This window comes from Nematolebias whitei, chromosome 1 (assembly GCF_014905685.2).
Source record: "Nematolebias whitei isolate Nwh7 chromosome 1, NemWhi1, whole genome shotgun sequence".
Lineage (NCBI taxonomy): Eukaryota > Metazoa > Chordata > Actinopteri > Cyprinodontiformes > Rivulidae > Nematolebias > Nematolebias whitei.
In genome coordinates this window covers 23,264,604-23,285,047 of record NC_056498.1, presented here as the reverse complement: position 1 = coordinate 23,285,047, position 20,444 = coordinate 23,264,604, and the positions used below count along the sequence as shown (strand labels likewise).

The window sequence follows — 20,444 nt, the reverse complement described above, 5'->3', positions numbered from 1 at the left end:
CCAACCATCCATCTATTCATTTGTCCAACCATCCATCCATCCATCCATCCATCCATCCATCCATCCATCCACTGTCCAACTGTCCATACTCTGTCCAACCATTCATCCATCTGTCCAACCATCCATCTATTCATTTGTCCAATCATCCATCTGTCCAACCCTCCATCCATCCATCTGTCCAAATATCCATCTGTCCAACCACCATCCATTCGGCCAACCATCCATCTATCTGTCCAACCATCTCTCTATCCATCCATCTGTCCAACTATCCATCCACCCATTCATTCATCCAACCACCCATCCATCTGTCCAACTATCCATCTATTTATATGTTCAACCATCCATCCATCTATCTGTCCAACCATCATGCATCAATCTGTCCAACCATCCATCCATTTGTCCAGTTAATAAAGAACTTTATTAAGTGGCTTTTCTAAGTATGTGAATGTTCCTGTAAAGTGCCCTGAGACAACTTTGTTCTGATTTGGTGCTATATAAATAAACTGAATTGAAACTGGATTGAATTAAATTATCCAACCATCCATCCGCCATCCATCCATCTTTGTGGTTGGGTCTCAGGCAACATGTTCAGGCAGGAAACTCCGACATCCTTCGCTCCAGAAACTCTCATCAAAGGTCCATATCGTTAACTTTAAAATAAATTTTGAAGCACTTTGCTAGTAGCACCATGATGAAAAGACAAATTGTTACCAACATGTCCCCTCTATCTATGATTCCTGTCAACATCCCAGTTTTAGACGTATAAAAACAGAATTTCTCAGCGATGCACATCTCCCAGACACGGCCAGATGTTTATCTTTTGTTTACGAACATCTCTAAAAATCTGCTCATCTGCTGAAAATAGTTTTTTTATTCCTCTTGATCACCTTTATATTTTTTAAAGTAGATAAAATAAGAAATACATTATAAAAATATGACATAAAAAAAACTTCAACCAGCCTAAAGTCTGATCAGGACTAGTACAAAACAGTCTAACTTCCTAAAATAGAATAATTTAAATGCAATGTCATGAGTACATGTAGTTGGTTGGATGGATGGATAAATAAATAAGAAGTAAATCTGCATAGTTGTTCCTCATATCAACGGTGAATGTGTCCTAAATAAATAAAAATAATAATAATAATAAGGAAAACGTTTTAGCAGCTGCCAACATCCATAAATTTATTATTATTTTTTGTTTACCTTCGGAAACAGTTGAAGTGACTGAAAATAAGTTAACAAAAGGTGATGTCCATGGAGAAGCGGTCTGGGACCGAGTTGAAAAATGAAGCTTTGCAGAAGCTGCATGTGTTTGAATGCTGAGCTGGTTTTATGGCGCACCACCTCCACGTTTAAGCCTCGATCTTTATTCTTAACCATCTCCTCTTCTGAGCTTAGCAGCGGACTAACTCTTTTATTTCCGCCTAAACGTTTACTCCTACTGCAATATTTATTTACCAAGAGATTTACAGAGACTACGTAGGTCAGTTACGTCAAACTCCCACGACAGATTCAGGCTAATATTTGTTTACATTGACTGTGGACCCTCGTTTCAAAAATCAATACAGTACCGGTATATCTTTTCAAACTGTGATAATGTGATATTGTTCAGAATAACCTTTTATGGTTAATAGTATAGTTTGCGATAATTACTTTCAAACTATGAGACGTGGTTCAAAACTACTTAATTTCACAGCATATAAAGTTTGCACATTTTTTAAGTATTTAGTTTCCTTAAGTGCCAGAAAATAAATAAGCAGCTTACCTCCATAAAGAATCAAATGCATCTTAAAGTTCCCAGGTAAATAAAAATAAGCAAAACATTGAAACACAATTTATGGTCCTTAAAAACCATGAAAAGGGCTATGTCAATGACTTCTTTTTTAAATTTAAATTAATTTTAAGTTATGTAAATTGCACCAGTCGCCTTTACAGCAAGACGAGTGCACAGGCGTAGCTTACAAAGTACAACACTGGGGAAAACATAAAACTGTGGGACATAAAGTACTTGAACTCTAAAAAAGCATCAAAAACAAAAGGACTTAAAAAGATATAATATATATATATATATATATATATATATATATATATATATATATAAATGTTCCACAAAATGCAATTGGGGCGTATTTTAACTCTTGATGATGCTCCAGGATTCAATAAAATATATAAGTGTGATACTTACTGCTTAAGGAAATCTTGCGAGCGGCAAAAGCCTTAGGAGTGGTGCTCTGGAAACAGAAGGAGACAGAAAGAACATACAGAAACCCCAGGGGTGCGGGGCAAGATGAGAACCAAGAGTCCAGACCCAAACAGGCAACATCACTCAGGAGGTAAAACAAGAAAGGTGGAGGAGGGATGGAGACCGAGAGGCCTGCACACCACTTTAAGACAGTGGTGTTTACAGACTGACACGTCTGAGTCATCCACCTTTGCTCAAGAGGCTGAAATAAATCTTAACATGTGTGGGAGTGAGACGGCTTCAAACGGCCAACTAGAAGTACAAAATGCGTGTTAATTGAGAAACATGAATTTTTTTTTAATATCAGCACAGGATGGTGAGTGTGGACCTGGAGTTTTGTAAAGCGTTCTACGTGTTTATGGCGGCATTAAATAGTATGAGTGCTGTTGAGCAGAGGTGGAGAACAGAGTTTAAATCTCTCAGTTCTTGTTTAACAAAATTATCAATTAAGCAGTTTTAAATATGCTTTAAATTTAAATAAAACCACTCTACATCTCTAAAGTACGATAAAATATATAAAAAAAAAAACTTAAAACTGCGTAACAGTTTACAATTCTAAATCACTTTTAAAAAATCCCTCCTCATATTTACTACATAATAGAAAAAGTGCGTTTATATAACTATGTTATTCCTTTAAAACTGCATTTTACGTAGAGGAATAATGACAATCTATTCATTTCCTGGTACCATTTAAGACCTGATTCCTTACTCGACTATGGCCCAACCGCACGACAGTGTGTACTGTATCTAGGCAACAAGGATCCAATCAGAGAAGCAGAGGAGTGAGGGCAGGGCTCGATTTGACAGTGCAGATTAACCACCAGGCAGGAACTGATCACTGGACTGGACTTTTTTTTGGTCTCGAACGGGGCTTGGGAAGACTTTTCTCAGCTGGTCACGTAGTTGCGTTTCGTTCAGTCTTTGGGGAACCAGAGTTCTCAACGCATCATCTGATGTTTTCTGATGGAGGTGAGGGGATAACGTTGATGTGCATTGGACCTCTGGACCAGATGTGAAAACGACACCAGCAGCAAACACCCGAGTGTTTGTGGTTCCAACAATTTCGAGTTCTTGTTTTTAGATCCTCAAGACAAAATGAAGGTTGAGTAATTTCAAAACAGTCTATCGTCTTTCAGTCTCTGAGGGGTGAAAATAAATCCAAGTCTTTGTAAAATGGCCATTCAAACAAATGAAAATAAAAACGAGCCTTGTAGCCACGATGACGTTGAATGGCTCTGGACTCGCACCAAACCAATACAGGATGCAAGGACCAAGGTGGTGCAGCCATGGATCTGAAAGGACGCAGAATATCACAGCCTTCATGTGGATAATCCTTGTTTGCCAAGTCCACAAACAGTGTGGCTGCAGAGAAAAGGGAGGTACTTGTAGAGTGCATTCAGCTTTGCAGGTAAATGTGGATGATTAATATTTGTGCACAGTCTGTTTCAGTTCACGTTGACTGCGTTTCCTTTCGAAGTCTATTGAAACTGGAGATTGTGCTGAAATCACGAGAACAGTCTTTCATTAGTTGTCCTTTTTAAAACAACTGGCCAGCTTGTCCAGGCAGAAAGATGATTGTCAGCCTCGTGAGCTCCTTGTTGCATCTTTTTTAAGCGTGAGTAAAGGTCCATTTTACTGTGACATCCACAGACACACATCTGAATCACAAAATTGTCCACAAATAAATATAAAAATAGTCCATCATTTTGAGAATATTTCTCTAGTTCCGTTGTAGTGTTTAATGACTCTTCAAGATGTGATCACTGCAAGATGCAGTTCTCAGTCCAAAGTCAATATGCCAGTGCACAGGTAGAGGGCAGCATGTGCTCACAGGCAGCGTTAATGTCCAAAATGGGGTTGAAAATTGCTCACTTTTCTCTGGGATGCCTTTATTTTTGGAGCATGCCACCTTCAGACTGCTGCTCCTCAAGATGGTGGATGGGAGAGGAGGCGGAGGAGGCATTGCCACGTGGTGCAGTACAGTCCAGTTTTATTCCAAACAGCAAGCGGGCTCCCAACCCCTGTGGCCAGGTTGCCATGACAACTGTGAACTGCTGCTGCTGTTACCATGGCTGCCACTGCTGTCGGCAGAGCCCTGATGCAGGCTCCCAGTTCCTGCTGGCTCAGCTTGTCAATGGAGGGCAAAACAGAAGCCCCCCCCCCAAACACCGCAGGCTCGGGCTCAGCTTTTACTCAGTGCCATGGGGGTCGCAGACTCTGGGCCTAACTCAGGTACCAGCGCCGCACTTTCGCTTAGCGGGACAGGAGTTGTAGAAGGAGTAGGAGCGGAAGAGGTGTTGTTGGTGATGTTGGTGGTAGTAGTACGCAGCAGGTACCAATATGGGCAATGGAAGAGGCATGGGCACCTTCATAACAAAGCAATCAATTGGGTTTTAAACAGCAGTCACACCATAAATATATAGTGAGAGAGAAGCGATCATGATGGAACACAAAAGGCAACAAAAATGGAAAGTAACAGGAATAAAAGAAGAGTCAGAATTTTTGCAGGAAGGTAAATAAGAGTGAGAGAGAGGGGCAATATGTGAGAAAGCAAAAACAGTAAAGAATAACACAAAAAGAACTGATGCATCTCTTCCCACACACACACTGTCAGAATCTGTTATCCATGCAAACCCAAACCAGATGCAAAACCTACAAAAACACATGGAGTGAGGGAAAAAACAGACATGCTAGAAACTGCTTTAGCATCATCTCACCTCAAAACAAAGTCCTGCGCTTGATTTAAAATAATCACAGGCGCTGCGGCTGCTCTACTGATTTGTGTGCTAAATGTGAACGTCACAAGAAAAAAGGTCTATACAACATAAATAACGCTCTCAAGTGATAATCTACAGAACCAGTCAAAAACCCTTCATTTCAAAGAAGGTGCTCAAAGTTTAAGATTGTGCTCTTAAAAAAATCCAAAGATGTTTTCATCTGACAAAAGTAGATACAAGTTCACCTAGAAACACCGCAACCATAAAAGCTGATTGTTCAAGATTACAAAAGATTTAAACTAAAGTGGGTAAATCACTAAAAACAAACCAAGCTGTCTCAAGTGACCTTCTCTGCCACCAGAACATTTGAACCATTTCTAATAAGTTGAAGCTAATTTATTGTATAAACCATAAAAACACGTTTTAGGGTGAACAATACGCAGTAGCTACCACCATACTGTGTGAGGGCTTGAAGTAATCATCTAGCTTTCTCTCCTCAGCACATCAAAAGCGAGTGATGCACGAAGCATGCACTCTGCAAAATGAAAATCTAATTTAAAGCATTAATAACATCTCTGCATTCATTCCAGCTCTGCATGGCCCAGACAGACAATTAAACGTGTGTATGAGATCATCTAAGGAAGGAGCTTGTTATGAAATTTAAGTTGCTTTAGAAGCACATGGAGAGGGTGAGTTCATTCCCAGTAACCCCCCATGACCCAAATCCAACCCAGTCTTTGGTGTTTAAAGATTCAATTCAGTAATTTATTAAACGTTTTGTGTGTTTACATGAAGAAAATAATTGAAACTGGACAACAAGAAAAGGATTAAAATTCAAGTCTGAGGAGTTGCCAAAGCAATTTTTGACTCAGAACCTGAGGAGCTGGGTTGGGTTTGAGTGGCTGCCCCTGAACTTGAATGCTACCTAAACATGCTTTACATGAATGAGGATGCAGGTTAGTGGGAGACAGAGCCAAGACTTAAAAGACTGACACCTTCCCAGTGACCTTACCTCCTCCATCCGGCTCTCGCTGCTCTCTGGCTCTGACCCAGAAGCTGGCTGCTGGGCCACAGAGCTCTCAGAGTCTGGTTCCACCTCTGCAGTGCTGGGCTCCGAAACCTCCCTGCAAGATCAGAGTCAAGCTGATGAAAAATGGATACCGTAGTATGTTTAGAAAAAAAATATCACAAGCAAAGTATCTACGGTGACAGGAAACATTTGTACCTTGAATGCATCGCACAATACCTGCTAAACACTTGGACGCAGTGACAAAAACAACAACAAAGAACAATATATTGGCAATTATTTCTGGTCTTTTTGTCTTTAATGCAGGATATTTTCCTCCTTGTGCATTTCAGTTTGTTTTAGCTATTGCTAAACAACTGACTCAAGACAATCAGTAGAACAAGTTTAGCTACTGAATCAATGACAACAAAGTATGATTCAAAGTTCAACTTACTGAGTTCAAAAGAGCTATAGCAATACTAACTAGAGAAATTGCATTTCCTGCAAAAATGCAGTGTGAACGCTGAAGAACTTGCTGAAAAACAGCTGAAATTTGCTAAAAACGTGCTGAAATGTAGCTGAAATGGAAGAACAATCCTAAGTTAAAAGAAAGCAGAAAGAACACATATTTACAGAATTGGGGTTTAAATAAGCAGAAATTTAGCAGAAAAATTAGAGATTAGTTCTAAAAGCTGAAATTAGCAACAAAACAAGTTGAAAAGTAGCTGAAAAGGCAAAAAGAAGCTTAAATTACCAGAAAGAAGTGGAAGGAGATGAAATAAGCTAACAAAATGTGGAATTAGCTGAAAAAGCTAAATTTAGCAACAAACGCAGATAAACTGTAGCTGAAATAGGAGAAAAAGCTTAAATTAGCAGATATAGGCTGAAAAGAGCATAAGCTGAAATTAGCAGAACAAAGCTGAAAGTAGCAGAAATTACCTAAAAAAAACTTGAATTTCTCTGAAAACAGCTGAAATTAGCTAAGAATGAAAGCGTAGCTGAAAAGGTAGAACAAGCTTAAATTAGCAGAAGAAAGAACACGTTTGTCCAATAAAGTTGAAATACGCAGAAATGAGAACAAAAATGTTCAAATTGTCTGAAAAAAGCTGAAATTAGCATAAAACAGCTAAATAGTAGCTGAAATAGAAGAAAAAGCTGAAACTTGCAGAAATAAGCCGAACAGAACAAACTGAAATTAGCAGAAAAAAGTTAGAAAAAGCACAAAAATGTAGTTGGCAGAAAGAATATGTAAGGAGCACAAAACAGCAGAAAAACAACTAAAATTAGCTGAAAGTAGCTGAAAAAATGTTAAAATTTGCACAAGGAAGCTGAAAGAAGCTGAAGCAGAACAAAATGTGAAAGGAGCAGTCAAATGTTGTAAACAGATCTAAAGATTTGAAGGATGAAAAATGAGCTCAATTCATTTTCTAAGAGTGGCAGAAAAGGCTAAATATTTCAAAAAGCTAAAGTTGCATCAATACCAAAAGTCAAAGTAGGATTGTCCTGAAAGAGCCGAACGTTTTGATAAGATGTGTTGAAATAGCTTGAAAACTGCAGGATGAGAATCGCATCAAAAAGCATACAGAAGAAAAATGGACGACAATAGTGTGAATGCTGCATAACAAACATTCACACAATTCAACACTGAAAACAGCAAAGAGGACGTTAATTTGTCATCACTACTACGATCATCTGAAGTGACTTAATGCACGGTCAACGTCCTTTAGATGTTGCTTGTAACAACACTACTTGTTTAAATATGACGTGCAAATCCTGTGGTTGTGAAGTGTTTGTCAGACAGCCACTTGTCATCATGAAGCACAAAATGTCAATTAGTTCAATAAGAAAAGAAAACATTTGGATAGCTGCGGCTCAGGAGCGACTGTTCATCAATCAGTAGGTTTCCCTGCTTCTACCGTCTACGTGAAGAAAATACAACCAGCTGTCAACCTAATCAGAGAAACTACACACAGAATGACCACGTCTCCCATCAGCCTCAGCGGGTTTGTGTTACAGGAGACAAAAATGAGTAGGTCAAGACAGAAGAGAACACAGGAAGAGTAAGAATAAGGGTGCTGGAGGCTGGTGATCTGGGTCGCCGCTGCTATAAATACCTCATCAGCTAGCTGACACCCAGGGTTACAAACTAACTCATACCTTTAGACGTAAACTGACAGATGACTCTGCGTGTGGTCTTCATCCGATCCATGCTGGGTTACCCAACTAAGCATTGTGCTTACGATGGCCTTACTGTTACGTTGCTCAACTGCCTTTACTGGTTTAAATCAGAGATGGAAGGAATAAAAACGGTAAACATTTTGTTTTCAGCTAACCCTTAACGTACCCTGCCAGTGTCATCAAAAGCCTCAGCCTCCATGTTCTGAAAAAAGTAAGAGACGCAGCACCCTGGAGGAGGGAGAAGATCTCAGAGCTAATTCTTTATCAGTCAGTTCTACTGGATCTTTATAGTGTGCTGGGACAGTTTCTCTTTTCTAAAATTGCTGGAAATTAAACTTAATCAAGAAACAGGTAGCCATAAAAAATAAAAATCACTGTGTTGAACACTGCGGTTATATTTGTTTTAACATTTACACATTAACTGTAAAACGATCATCTTTTTATTATTATGTTAAAAACAACAGACAAAAAAAGAAAAAAAAACATTTCTAAATGTTTGAATAATGTTTGACTCAAACTTCAAGGGAACCTCATTTTGGATGTGGTTCTGAGGGAAAAGTTGTGAGTAAGTATATTTCCTGCTGTAGATAGCTCTGCAAATGACCTCCGTTTGCAGAATTAAGGCTCGTTCGCTGTAGATGCCTTCTGGTCGCCTCGGTGGGACTTTTGAATGGACCGAGGTGGCGAGGGGGTTTTGTGCCGTGAAGTGAAATAGAAACAGAACCGAAACGGTCGACAAGAGAAAAGATAATCCTGCTTTGGAGTAAATATGTGATGACATAAGGTCTATGCAGCCCACCCATCTGTGGGTTTAAACAACAACAACAAACAGATTTATAACAGAGGAAGATTGATGATGATGAACAGCAACTTTGTATTTAGTAAAAAATAAAATAAAACTGGTTAACCACAAAGAGAATCAGTGAGTTAATTCATAAACTTTTGAAAATTATACCACACATTTAATACGATGAGCTCCATGTCAAACCAGCCGAGTTCTGCTTCGTGCCTCTTTCGGTTCCCTGACGCTCACTTCATTAAGAAAGCTTACCGCTCTGCGGGACGTGGCCATTGTCTGTGATTTATGAACGATCAGAGGCGGCATAAAGGTGGACCGGTCTTTGTGGAGGTGTTGCGAAACGATTATGTAAAAGAACCTTTAGTTTAATTTAGGGGTGCAACGATTGCAGTTTTCTGGCCGATCACTGATCTCTAAAAAGTCTTACTTGCCGATTCCGATTTTGGCCGATACCGATTTTGGCCGATTCCGATTTTGGCCGATACCGATTTTGTTTTATAAGCAACACTGTCCTTCAATGACCTTCAATGTTCCAATCTTATTTCATTGAAAAACATTCATCCATCCATTATTTTTTACCCACTTCTTCCATTTTGGGTCACGGGGGGTCGCCGGCGCCCATGTCCAGCATTCACTGTGCGAGGGGCGGGGTACACCCTGGACAGGTCGCAAGTCCATCACAGGGACACATAGAGACAAACATTCACTGTCTCACTCACACCTAGGGACAATTTAGAGTTACCAATCAGTCTAACATGCATGATTTTGGTCTGTGGGAGGAAACCGGAGTACCCGGAGAAAACCCACGCATGCACGGAGAGAACATGCAAACTCCACCCAGAAAGGCCTCTGGACCAGGATTTGAACCAGGGACCTGCTCGCTGAGAGGCAGCAGCTCTACCAGTTGCGCCACCGTGCTGCCATTGAAAAACAGACCCAAACAATATCCTAGAAACAACACAAACTTGTTTTAACTGGCCATGAGGTAGTGCTCTGAAATATAAACAAGTTTAGACAATTGTTAAAACTACAAAAAAAAAAAAGTTAAATCGGTTTCTCACGTTAGTATCGGCCAATCGCACAAAATTAAGAAAAATTGGGGCCGATCGGTGCACCCCTAGTTTAATTCAGACTGAAGTGATGAGCTAATGGCCAGTGTAAGGTCAAGGCTGGACTGCTTCAATCTTAAAACTACAACCCCCAGAATTTCATAAAGATTCACACAGACTTTAGTTTAGTGACTAGTTAATTAAAATCAAATGACAGTTTATTATTTAAGTACACAACTAGTTTCACTTTTAAGATTTTTTTTGTGTGCAAAAACAGAGTCAAATTATCAAATTGCTCAGGCTCTCTCCGATTATGTACCTTTTCCTTTACCCTGTTATTCAAGATGGCTGCTGGCAAAGTTGTAAAGTCTCTTTCAAAGGAGAACTTGAAATGTTAGTTTGAAGTAATGAACTGAAGCTTGCGCCCCAGGAGAGCCTGTTCAATCTCCAGTACAAAAGACTAGTCACTGGTTAGGTTCAGCAAAAAGAACACCACAACCACCACCCCTCCTCCCGCACACAGCCCACATTTTTCTCAACACCTCCCTCGGGTTTGGGCATCAAACATTTTGTAGCTTGAGGAAAGACACAACAAATTCCCCACTAAATGTACGCCTCTGTGATCAAGAGGACACCCGGATGACTCGATCACAGAGACTTGACTATGAATTTCTTACACGCGCCTATGAAGTAACAGCGTAAAGGAAGTGAAGATACTAGTTGGTGAATAGTATTTTTTTCAAACACATGGCTTGGGCAGGAATGAGCAAGTCCAACTGCAACCTGAAAAGCAAGATTGCACCTTGAAAACTACTTAAAACGCAGATTAAAAGCAACCACTCTTATGCTTTTTCTTTAGATTATTGCAAATTACCAGAGTGACCATGACTGACCAGGCCATTTGTCACCCATCAAATGAGACATGAAGTCACCTCCCACAGGTGACAGCTGGAGAATTGTAACACACCGTACAGCGAACAGATGTGTTTTAAAGATCTCCCTTAACGGTGAGATCATCAACAGCTAAAACCAACAACGTCCAACACAAATAACATGTAAGACAAATGTCAAAACGCAAACACGTTATGGATGAAGGACAAAAACGCTAAATGAGAGCAGATAAATCAATTCTCGTCATCACGACAGGATATTTTGAGATTACTTATTCATCGGTGTCCTTCAATGAGCATCTATTTGCGGCATTGATCAAAGAAAAGGAGATCCCCCCCCTTCCCCCCTCCAGCAGAATCTTCCCCGCTTCTTCACCCAACAAAAGGCGTCCCCACCCCCGGTCTTTCTCTCCACACATGGACGAACCGCGATCAGAACCAGGCCGAACGTGAACTGACGTGATATTTCATAGAACCAGGCTGGTGCTGCCGGATAATCAGCAACACACTGAACCACAAGGTTAAAAAAACACGCACATCTCTTTCGATTTCTAGATAACCGGCGTTAACAGAGCAACCAGCACCATGGCGCTCTCTTACCCGTTTTTGTTGCCTTCGGACAGCATCATGACCGGCCTTGAAAGAAAATCTCCCGGCGATACACACGACACTCCGCGGCTGGCTGTTACTTCGATCTGGTCCGGGTCGAAACGCGACACACTGAGCCTAAAACCTGTCGTCGTCCTTTTCTGTTTCTCGCTGGCCGTGTGTACTGCGTCGGTTTCAGGGAAGCAATGCATGCATGACGGCCATGTTGGCTAGCGCGGACAAGTCGAACAGAATGCCCAACTATCTTCCGGTCTGGGATTTTCAAAATAAAAGCTTCGGCTGGACGCTCGTCAAAATGTAACAAAAGTTGGAATCACTTTGCTTCTTTCAGACAAAAAAATAACCACATACAAGAAAAGGGGATAAACAACAAACAAATGTGGCGCTAGAACCTTGCAACAAAACATAGCACTGTAGCATTTGTTGCATTAGATGTTAAACTTTTTTTTGTTGTTGCTATTATTCCTCTTGATTGTCCTTTTGGTTGCTATTTTGTTTTGATTTGTATTAAAAAAAAGAGAGAATTTTAAATTTGTATGCCTATTTTATATTTTATGACTGTCTGTTGCTATCGTCGATATCCATCGTTGTCATCAATCTTTGTTAAGAAATCAGGTCTATGGGATTAACCTGTCTAAATAAAGGTTGAATGAAAAAAACAGAAGTGCAGGATGAAACAATCAAGAGTGTTGAGATTTATGATAAACGCTTTGTGTTGACAGATAATATACAAAGAGAGATTATAAATATGTTCTTGCTAATACTGTCAAGCAGTTTAGTTTAAACAACAAGTACATGCATCCTGTAAAACAACTCATTACTGCAAGATCATTTTTTAAACCACTTTCAAGCTCACGTTAGCCTTTTCCTTCAAGGAGTAACATTTTAAAAGCCTGCAACAGGACAAAAAAAATGTTTGTTTATGCAGAGGTTTTCAGTGTAGCCTACGTAGTTGACGTACATCCAAGTGGAGACAAAAACACATTTATTCAAATTGAAAAATACTCTGAAAAATAAAGACATTAACAGCGAGCAAACGCTCCTGCGATTTTATCACAAGAAGCTTGTCCTTAAAGGTGACGGGTATAATCACCCTCATGCACAAAGGCAAAGCAATCATAAAAACCATGACTACATGAGTCATTATTTTGGAAAACAGGGCAGTGGAGGACATTTATAAATAACTACCGATAGTAATGATGATTTAAGTTTCAAGTGATAACATTCATAGAGCAGGTTCACGCTGTTTTGTTCTGCAAACTGTTGAAAAGTTGAGTTCTTTAAGTGATTCAAATTGTTCCACAAGTGATACAACTGCTAAACGGGGTATTTGTTTTATAGGAATACTCTTCAGTGTCATGCAAACCAGTTGATGTTTAGTGATCATATTCAAACCAGACTACATTGAGTTGAAGTAAATACTGTTACACACTGAAATTGGACATTTTTAACACAGTAGAAAACAACAAACATTAAAAAATCAAATGCAAAACACAAAACAAAAAGAAATGTTGAGGGCAAACTCATTTTTGTTGGTGTAGCTTTTTTCCAATTCGGTTGTGTTTAGGACAACATGCACACGTCTTGTTCAAGCTTTAGGTCAATGAAAACCAAAGACTTCTCTAAGGCCTTGTGCACATGGAAATGTCTAATCAAAACAATAATTTAATTTAGTTGTTCCTAAAAAAATATTCTCAACAACTCAGCACCTTACCTAGAAACAGTAGATAAGAAGTTGAATTTGGAGCAGACGCTAAAAACTGTAAACAAGAGTGGAAACTGGAAACAGATCCTTTTGTAGACCGATGGCAGAGTTGAACTTCTACTTTGTGTCACGTTAAACTATTGACTGGGAGTCATGTCAGAGTCCAAACGTGCACCTAATGGATGATTTTCCAGCACAGTATCCATCGAGGGACAGCAGGAGGGCAAGAATTTCTTCACGGTGTTCTAAGGGGCATAATATTAGGATTTTTTTTTATTTTTTACAACAGCACTGGTCTTTTAAAACTACTAACACTGGTATTTTTTTAAATGCACACTTAATGTATACTGTAGGGTTTTCTTCAACATTAAGTATACAGTAGTCGCTACTTTGTGGTTGGACTTTCATGGACTCGCTCTTTTGCGGTTTTTCAAAGTAAGATTGAACATGACACACAATTAGCTGATTGATATGAGCCTCAAGACTGGCATGGATTTTTTTATTTAAAATAAAAAAGTTGTTAAAATTATTTAGCACCTGTATAAATAAATTAAAGAATTGTAGTGGAGCAACTGGCATCTGAAAGCATGTAATTTATCATAGCATGCCTGTCATGCTTGGGGTTGTAGGTTTGATTTTCATGGTTTTCAAAGGTTTAATTAAGGTTCGGCTATTACCACGTACTGTAAATGCAAGGGTGATATTTTTGTAATTTTTCACTTTAGAACTTGGTTTCCAAAAATATAATTTTTGGGGGGTCCTAAATCACTGTTTTCATGTGAATGCAAGACTGAAACAAAACAAACAAACAAAAAAACATTTGTGTATTCACAAAATGCCATCCCCATGTGGACAGGGCTTGGAACTCCACCCATCCATTCTCTTTACCACCTTCGTCCTTTCAGGGTTGTAGGCGTGGCTGGTGCCCGTCTCTAGCAGTCACTGTGCAAGAGGCGGGGGACAACACCCTGGACAGGTCTCCAGTCCATCACAGAGAGAATCAGCCTAACATGCATGTGTTTGGACTGTGGGAGGAAACCGGAGAAAACCTACGCATGCACGGAGAGAACATGCAAACTCCACTTAGAAATGTCTGAGGCCACGATTCAATCCAGCAACCTTCTAGGTGGGAGGCAACAGCATTACCAACCGCGTCACTGAGCCTCTCCACGAGGACAAAAATATTCAAAAACTTAGTTTGTAGCGTTGACACATTTAGGGCAAATATGAATCATTTTAGCCTATTTACACTTACTTTGTCTTGACGAGTCACTGTATTCCTCTGACTGGCTCACCATGCCCTTATCATGTGTGCATCAAACTTAAAACTGGGTGCATGCCGTTTATTGAAATGCTCATTTGATCTATGTTTCTGGTTAGCGTTACCTTAGATAAAAGGTTGCTAACATGCTCATGATTTCTTTGCTCTTAAAACCTGAGTTTAAAATGTAACGGTAGTAGCCAGTAGATGTACATGCTGCATTTGAAAAATGATTACTGACCTTTTTGAAAGGTTTTGTTTCTCCAACGCTTTACCCAAGTTAGCCTTCTTCTCGTCTTCTCCGTCTTGCTTTTGGTCTGCCTTCTGTGGAAGTGAAAGTAAGGCAAAGGAGAGGCGAACGACAAACAATTGAACTTTAAAATGCATGTCAGCATTAACTCATAAAAGGTCAATTTTTGCTTTAAACACACCTCAAGGTCAAAAGAAATGTGCTATATTTAATCAGACGCCTGTTTGACAGTATCAGTACCACAGGAGGCATCCTCATCTCCTCCAGATGAAATGTCTGCACTTCTGAGCTGCTGCTGTCACTAAACTAAACCAAGGTGAAAGTATTTTATCGATATAACTTCTCAAAGTGCTCCAGACTTCAACTATTTAACCCATTTAATTCACTGTATGATATATTTTGTAGACTAAATTGTACTACTCCAAGCCATCCCTCCTAATAGATTTTTCCCTACAAAAGTAACAAGGGAATAAAGTGTTGGTATCAAGTTTAAAATGTCAGTACTGTAACGAGCTTTGATCCTACATGGTATTCTGAATGCACCACATCATCATCTGACAGTGACTGACAGCCAGAACAGTGTCCTCACTAACCTTCAGCTGGTTTGCAGTTTGGGTTTTATCTCTGGAAGAGGACGAGGAGGAAGATGACGAATGTGATGAAGAGTCTGACTTGGAATCAGAATCTGAAGAGGAACCTGAACCTTGAGTCTCTGCCACCATCCTGTCTTCACTGGCTTTCTTCCGTTTCTTTTCCTTTTCCTCCTTCACCCGTCGCTCCTCTCTTTTCTTTTCCTCTTCCTTACGTTTCCGGTCATTTTCCTGCTCTCGACGTTTTCTCTCTTTTTCCTGTTCCTCTCTCTGACGCCGCTTCCTCTCCTCTTCCAGTCGAGTTTTCTCTTCCTTCTTCTCCCCTGAGCGCTTCTTCTCTCGTTCCTGTTCTTGGGTTTTCCTTCTTTCCTTCTCCAGCCCCTGCTGTTGTTCTCTCTCCTTCTCCTCTTTCATCTTTCTCTCCTTTTCTGATCCGTGCTGTGGCAGAGATTCACCGGAGCGCCCAGATGTTGAGTGCGCCTTCTCTTCTGACAAGCCACGGGCTGAAGAAGCCTCCTCTGTCTCCATCTTGTGTACGAGCAGAGACAGGGGTCCGGGTCGGCGCACCACATGTGGTTCAGGGCTGCTTGACCGTGAGCTTGAATCTGAATCTTGTCTCTGCATCGAGGGGGGGTGGAAAGATGCCGCCTGCGCCTCTCGGAGGCCGTGGCGTTCCTGATCGTCTGGCGGGCTTTGCTTGGGCGTGTCAGGTAAGGGGAACAAGTTAGGGGGTGGAGAGGGTGGAGGTGTGGGGTGGCGCAGCTGCATGGGGATGGGATCTACCTGTGGAGGCAGGATGTGCTGCGGAGGCTGAAGCTTGCGTTTAGACCTCGAAGCAGCTGATGACATGTTGGGGGCCAGCTGTGGCAGCGAGGGAGGCATTCTCTTTTGGCGTCCTGATCTGCCCGGGTCTGGTCCCCAGTCCTCGTCTTCATTGTCACTATCATTGTCGTCTTCGTCGCTGTCATCCCGGACGTGATTTCCTGCCGAACTCTTGGCAGAACGACCGAGGTTCAGGACAGGGTGAGCCGATCCAGGTTGACTGAGTCCTGCAGGCTCCTTCTCCTGGGGACGAGGAGAAGCGAGTGGAAATCCCTGGCAGTCGGGCTGTCCCACCACACGCACTGACAGGGAGGCAACAGCACGGGGAGGGGAGGGGGCTGGGGGCTCCCCCTGCTGAAAGGTAGCCTGCTGTACTCTGACACGTGGAGTTTCAAGAGCCTCCTGGTGGTGGAAAGAAGAATCTCCTCCTCTAAGGTCAGGTACTGCAGACTGAGCCAGTGAAGGCTGATGCTGCCAGGCACAGAAAATAATCCTATTTAGATCGTTACTAAGTTTTTAATTTAAGAAGTGACTTTACTAACTTCAGTTTATTTAAAATAAACAGAAATACAGTTTACATTTTAAATAAATGTGCCTTTACATCGAGAAGTTTATTGTTTTTATGATTTTATCAATCAGAATGTTGAAGTTACTGACTTTATCTGATGAGCTGTCGTTATCTTCATCATCCTCCTCCTCCGGTCCGGCTGGGCTTTCTGCAACACAGAAACATGAAGCAGGATTTTCTAAAATGTACAACGGTTACAATTTTTCTCCGTTTAAAGTTTCTTTCTATGCGATGCTGCTAGGAGTGATATACCATCATCATCGTCATCTTCTTTCTGGGCCTCTCTTTCGAGTCTCTGACGAAGCAGCTCCTGCTGCTTGGCCAGGTACTGCTTTATGAAGCTGTTCTGACACATCTCTTCACCGATCTAAAAACAGTACAGTACAAAAACATCCGTGAAATGGCCTGGAAGGCTCCTAAAAAAATGACCAAATTAAATGGCAATAATCCAACCTGAGAGTTTGGCTGCAGAACACTTTGAGTAGAGGATGACCTCTGTAGGTTTTCCAGCATTAGAGCCTACAAGAATCAAAAATAGGAACGTTAATAGAAATAATAAATGAAACATTATGTCATGATGACACAGTAAGAATGCTTTAGCTGTGAATTAGTTTTTTTGTTCCTGACACCACCAAAACCACAGTGAGTGACTACATTTTAAAACTTGCCTTGAATTAAAGAGCAGCTTTTTCGTTACTGTGAGTCTGAACTGAATGCATTTATTTACACATCAAAAGTAAGTTCATGACGTTTGTGAGCAAGATAGCAGTTTTAAATCTATTAGTTATGTCAAAATATGTAAACACATAGGTTGAAACTTTTTATTTAAAAAATTTAAACAGGCAAAAATGATTATTTATTGCTACTAGGCCTGTCACAATAACAAATTTTGCTGGGCTATTAATTGTCTCAGAAATTATTGCGATAAACGATAATATTGTTTGAAATTTGACAATAATTAGTAATTATTGTCAAATTTAAGAAGAAATGTTTTTTATTTGTTTTGAGTGTAGTATGTTTATTAGACCACCAGATGGCAGATTAAGACTGTGTGAACTGAAGGATGGATAATGAGGGAGCGAGCAGCGTGTCTCTTTAAGAAACATAGGAGGGAGCCCCCTTGACGTGACATGGGTTGTCTCTCGTACCTTTTTTCGACTCTCAAAATGGCGGACGCTCGGTTTGATTGAGCTCTTTTGCATAACATTTTTCACACAAAGTTTTTAATTAAAAAAAATCAGTAAACAAGTTCTCAGCTTCTTTTTGCAGAGAAAAACAACTTCTTACATGAAGGCACCGACCGGTTTCAACCGTGAATTTTGAAGCTTCGACGAGACGCAAGTTTTTACCCCGAGGTCGGCCTGTTAGCTTAGCTCGTAGCTTAGCTTCTCAGCTTAGCTGCTTTTAATGATTCAAAAACGTGATTTTGGATGGTTAAAACAGATTTTAAAGAGAAAAGAGAAAGGGAGGGGTCAGTGAAGAGCACCAGGGTTGAGTCTTTTGTCGTCCAGTATCAGTCCAGAGACACAAAGAAAAAATAAAGCCAATAAATGAAAATGAGGTCGATAATTTTCATTCATTATGATTTCATCCATCCATCCATCCATTTTCTTTACCCGCTTATTCCATTTTGGGTCACGGGGGTCGCCGGTGCCCATGTCCAGCAATCACTGTGCGAGGGGCGGGGTACACCCTGGACAGGTCGCAAGTCCATCACAGGGACACATAGAGACAAACAACCATTCACTCTCTCACTCACACCTAGGGACAATTTAGAGCTACCAATCAGTCTAACATGCATGTTTTTGGTCTGTGGGAGGAAACCGGAGTACCTGGAGAAAACCCACGCATGCACGGAGAGAACATGCAAACTCCAACCAGAAAGACCCCTGGACCGGGGTTTGAACCAGGGACCTGCTCGCTGAGAGGCAGCAGCTCTAGCAGTTGCGCCACCGTGCTGCCTCATCATGATTTCATTCATCATAAATTGATTTATTGTTTATTGCGAAAGGCATTGGCGTCTGAAGCATCGGTAATGTGGGGGGACACTATAGTTTGTGTGTGTGCACGCACGCATGTGTGTGCGCGTGCACACACACCAGTGTGCAAAAAATTGTACAGTGTACAAAAAAAGCAAAATTTCACCTAGATGTCCTTACTTTAATTCCATTTAAAGCATGTTTCTCACCAAGTTTGTGTAAATGCAGCTGTTTTAAAGACATTTCAACTTTAATGCAATTCAGGTCGGCACCATTTGTGTTTATAGAGAAATAAAAAAACATCACCACTGGACTTTTTAACTTGTGTTCAACGCTACTCATCTAAATGATGTTTCTCATGAAGATTGAGGACAATAAGGTGTGGGGTTTTAACGACATTTCAACTTTAATGCACCTGAACACACAGCGTCTCTTACACCTGCAGCGTCTTACAGCGTCAGTTACTGCTAAGCTAACATGCTACAGACGTAGCTCGTATCTCGTAGCTCGACTTCTCTCAAACATCCTCCTATATGTTTATGATCAACCCCCCGGTCAACAACTGCTCGCACTAAGCTCGCTAAGCTGGCGAGCGAGAAACACACAGGTGTCTCCATCTCCTCCACCTGTGGGCGATCTCAGCCGAGGCAGGAGGAGACGTAAATGAGAAAGACTGCAGGTTGTATGCTGGTGGAGAGTTGGAGGTAACCAGGAAAACCTGGAGTGGAGTTTTAGTGGTTTGAGTATTCTCCTATTAATCAAGTGGAATGGACTCGTTCACGAAGAAAGAGAAACTGCGCTGCGCCGACTTAATGTTTTATAGTAAAAGTGTGTGTGTGTGTGTGTGTGTGTGTGTGTGTGGGGGGTCCAAATGAACGTTTTTTTTAATGTGGAGGGGACATGTCCCCTTCACATATAATGGTTGCGACGCCTATGGCGACAGGCCTAATTGCTACACACCTAGAATCTAGCAAAGATAAAACAATCTTTATTTTTTTCTTTAAGAGATATTTTCAACAAAAAAAGCATAGTTACATTTAAGAACATTGCTCATAAGCTACCAACACTGTAGATTTAGCTAACTGTATACTGCTTACAACCTTCCATAAACCTTTTCTTAATGTATAAAGATGGAGCATGATGACCCAATGAAAAGCAATGTTTTGTGTAGTTTGTGAAACAACAAAGAAATAGAATCCCTGCTTGTAGAATTAACAGATTTAAAAATGAATTTGTCCCTACATCAATTTGACTGTTAAATAAAGTAGGCATATAGTCTTTGTCATGCTGCTGATGCTCTGGTCAGATTGTTGTATTGTTTACTTGCTGGAATGTACGTGGGAATGTGCAATGTGTTTTTATTGAATTATGTGTTTTTACTGAATTATGTGTTTTTATTGAATTATGTGTTTTTATTGAGTAATAGGTGTTTCTTATTTTTATTTTATTGTAGTGTTCACATCCATCCATCCATCCATCCGAACATTAGAATAATCTAAATATCACAGTCAGATCTCAACATAAAGGTAGTATTACTATCTCAAAGTGCTGCCAGTCCAGAAGAGCTCCCTGTAGTTTAAAACAATGATTTGTTTATATTCAAATCATAAGTAAATTACTATTAAGCTGACAAAACAAAAGTGACACCACTCAAAGAATTTAATGTGATCATATTGTGCACAGTTTCAACACTACAAATATATTTTCCAGAACTTTGTAATGTATGTCAATTGAAGGAATAGGATTGTCGCAGCTTTAAAAAATAAGCAGACAATTATT

At 40.4% G+C, this 20,444-nt stretch overlaps 1 protein-coding gene across 1 annotated transcript in view; it reads right to left on the bottom strand.

Annotated features, from left to right (window-relative positions):
• The window catches only part of acin1b (apoptotic chromatin condensation inducer 1b), a 41,286-nt gene that overhangs the window by 16,727 nt on the left and 4,115 nt on the right, over positions 1–20,444 (bottom strand). The window contains exons 2-8 of the mRNA XM_037675803.1: positions 17,140–17,205; positions 16,939–17,053; positions 16,776–16,834; positions 15,300–16,589; positions 14,698–14,780; positions 5,972–6,083; positions 2,186–2,231 (exon numbers count right to left, since the gene is read on the bottom strand). Coding sequence (XP_037531731.1) covers positions 2,186–2,231; positions 5,972–6,083; positions 14,698–14,780; positions 15,300–16,589; positions 16,776–16,834; positions 16,939–17,053; positions 17,140–17,205 — 1,771 coding nt within the window. The remainder of the gene's footprint in view (positions 1–2,185; positions 2,232–5,971; positions 6,084–14,697; positions 14,781–15,299; positions 16,590–16,775; positions 16,835–16,938; positions 17,054–17,139; positions 17,206–20,444) is intronic.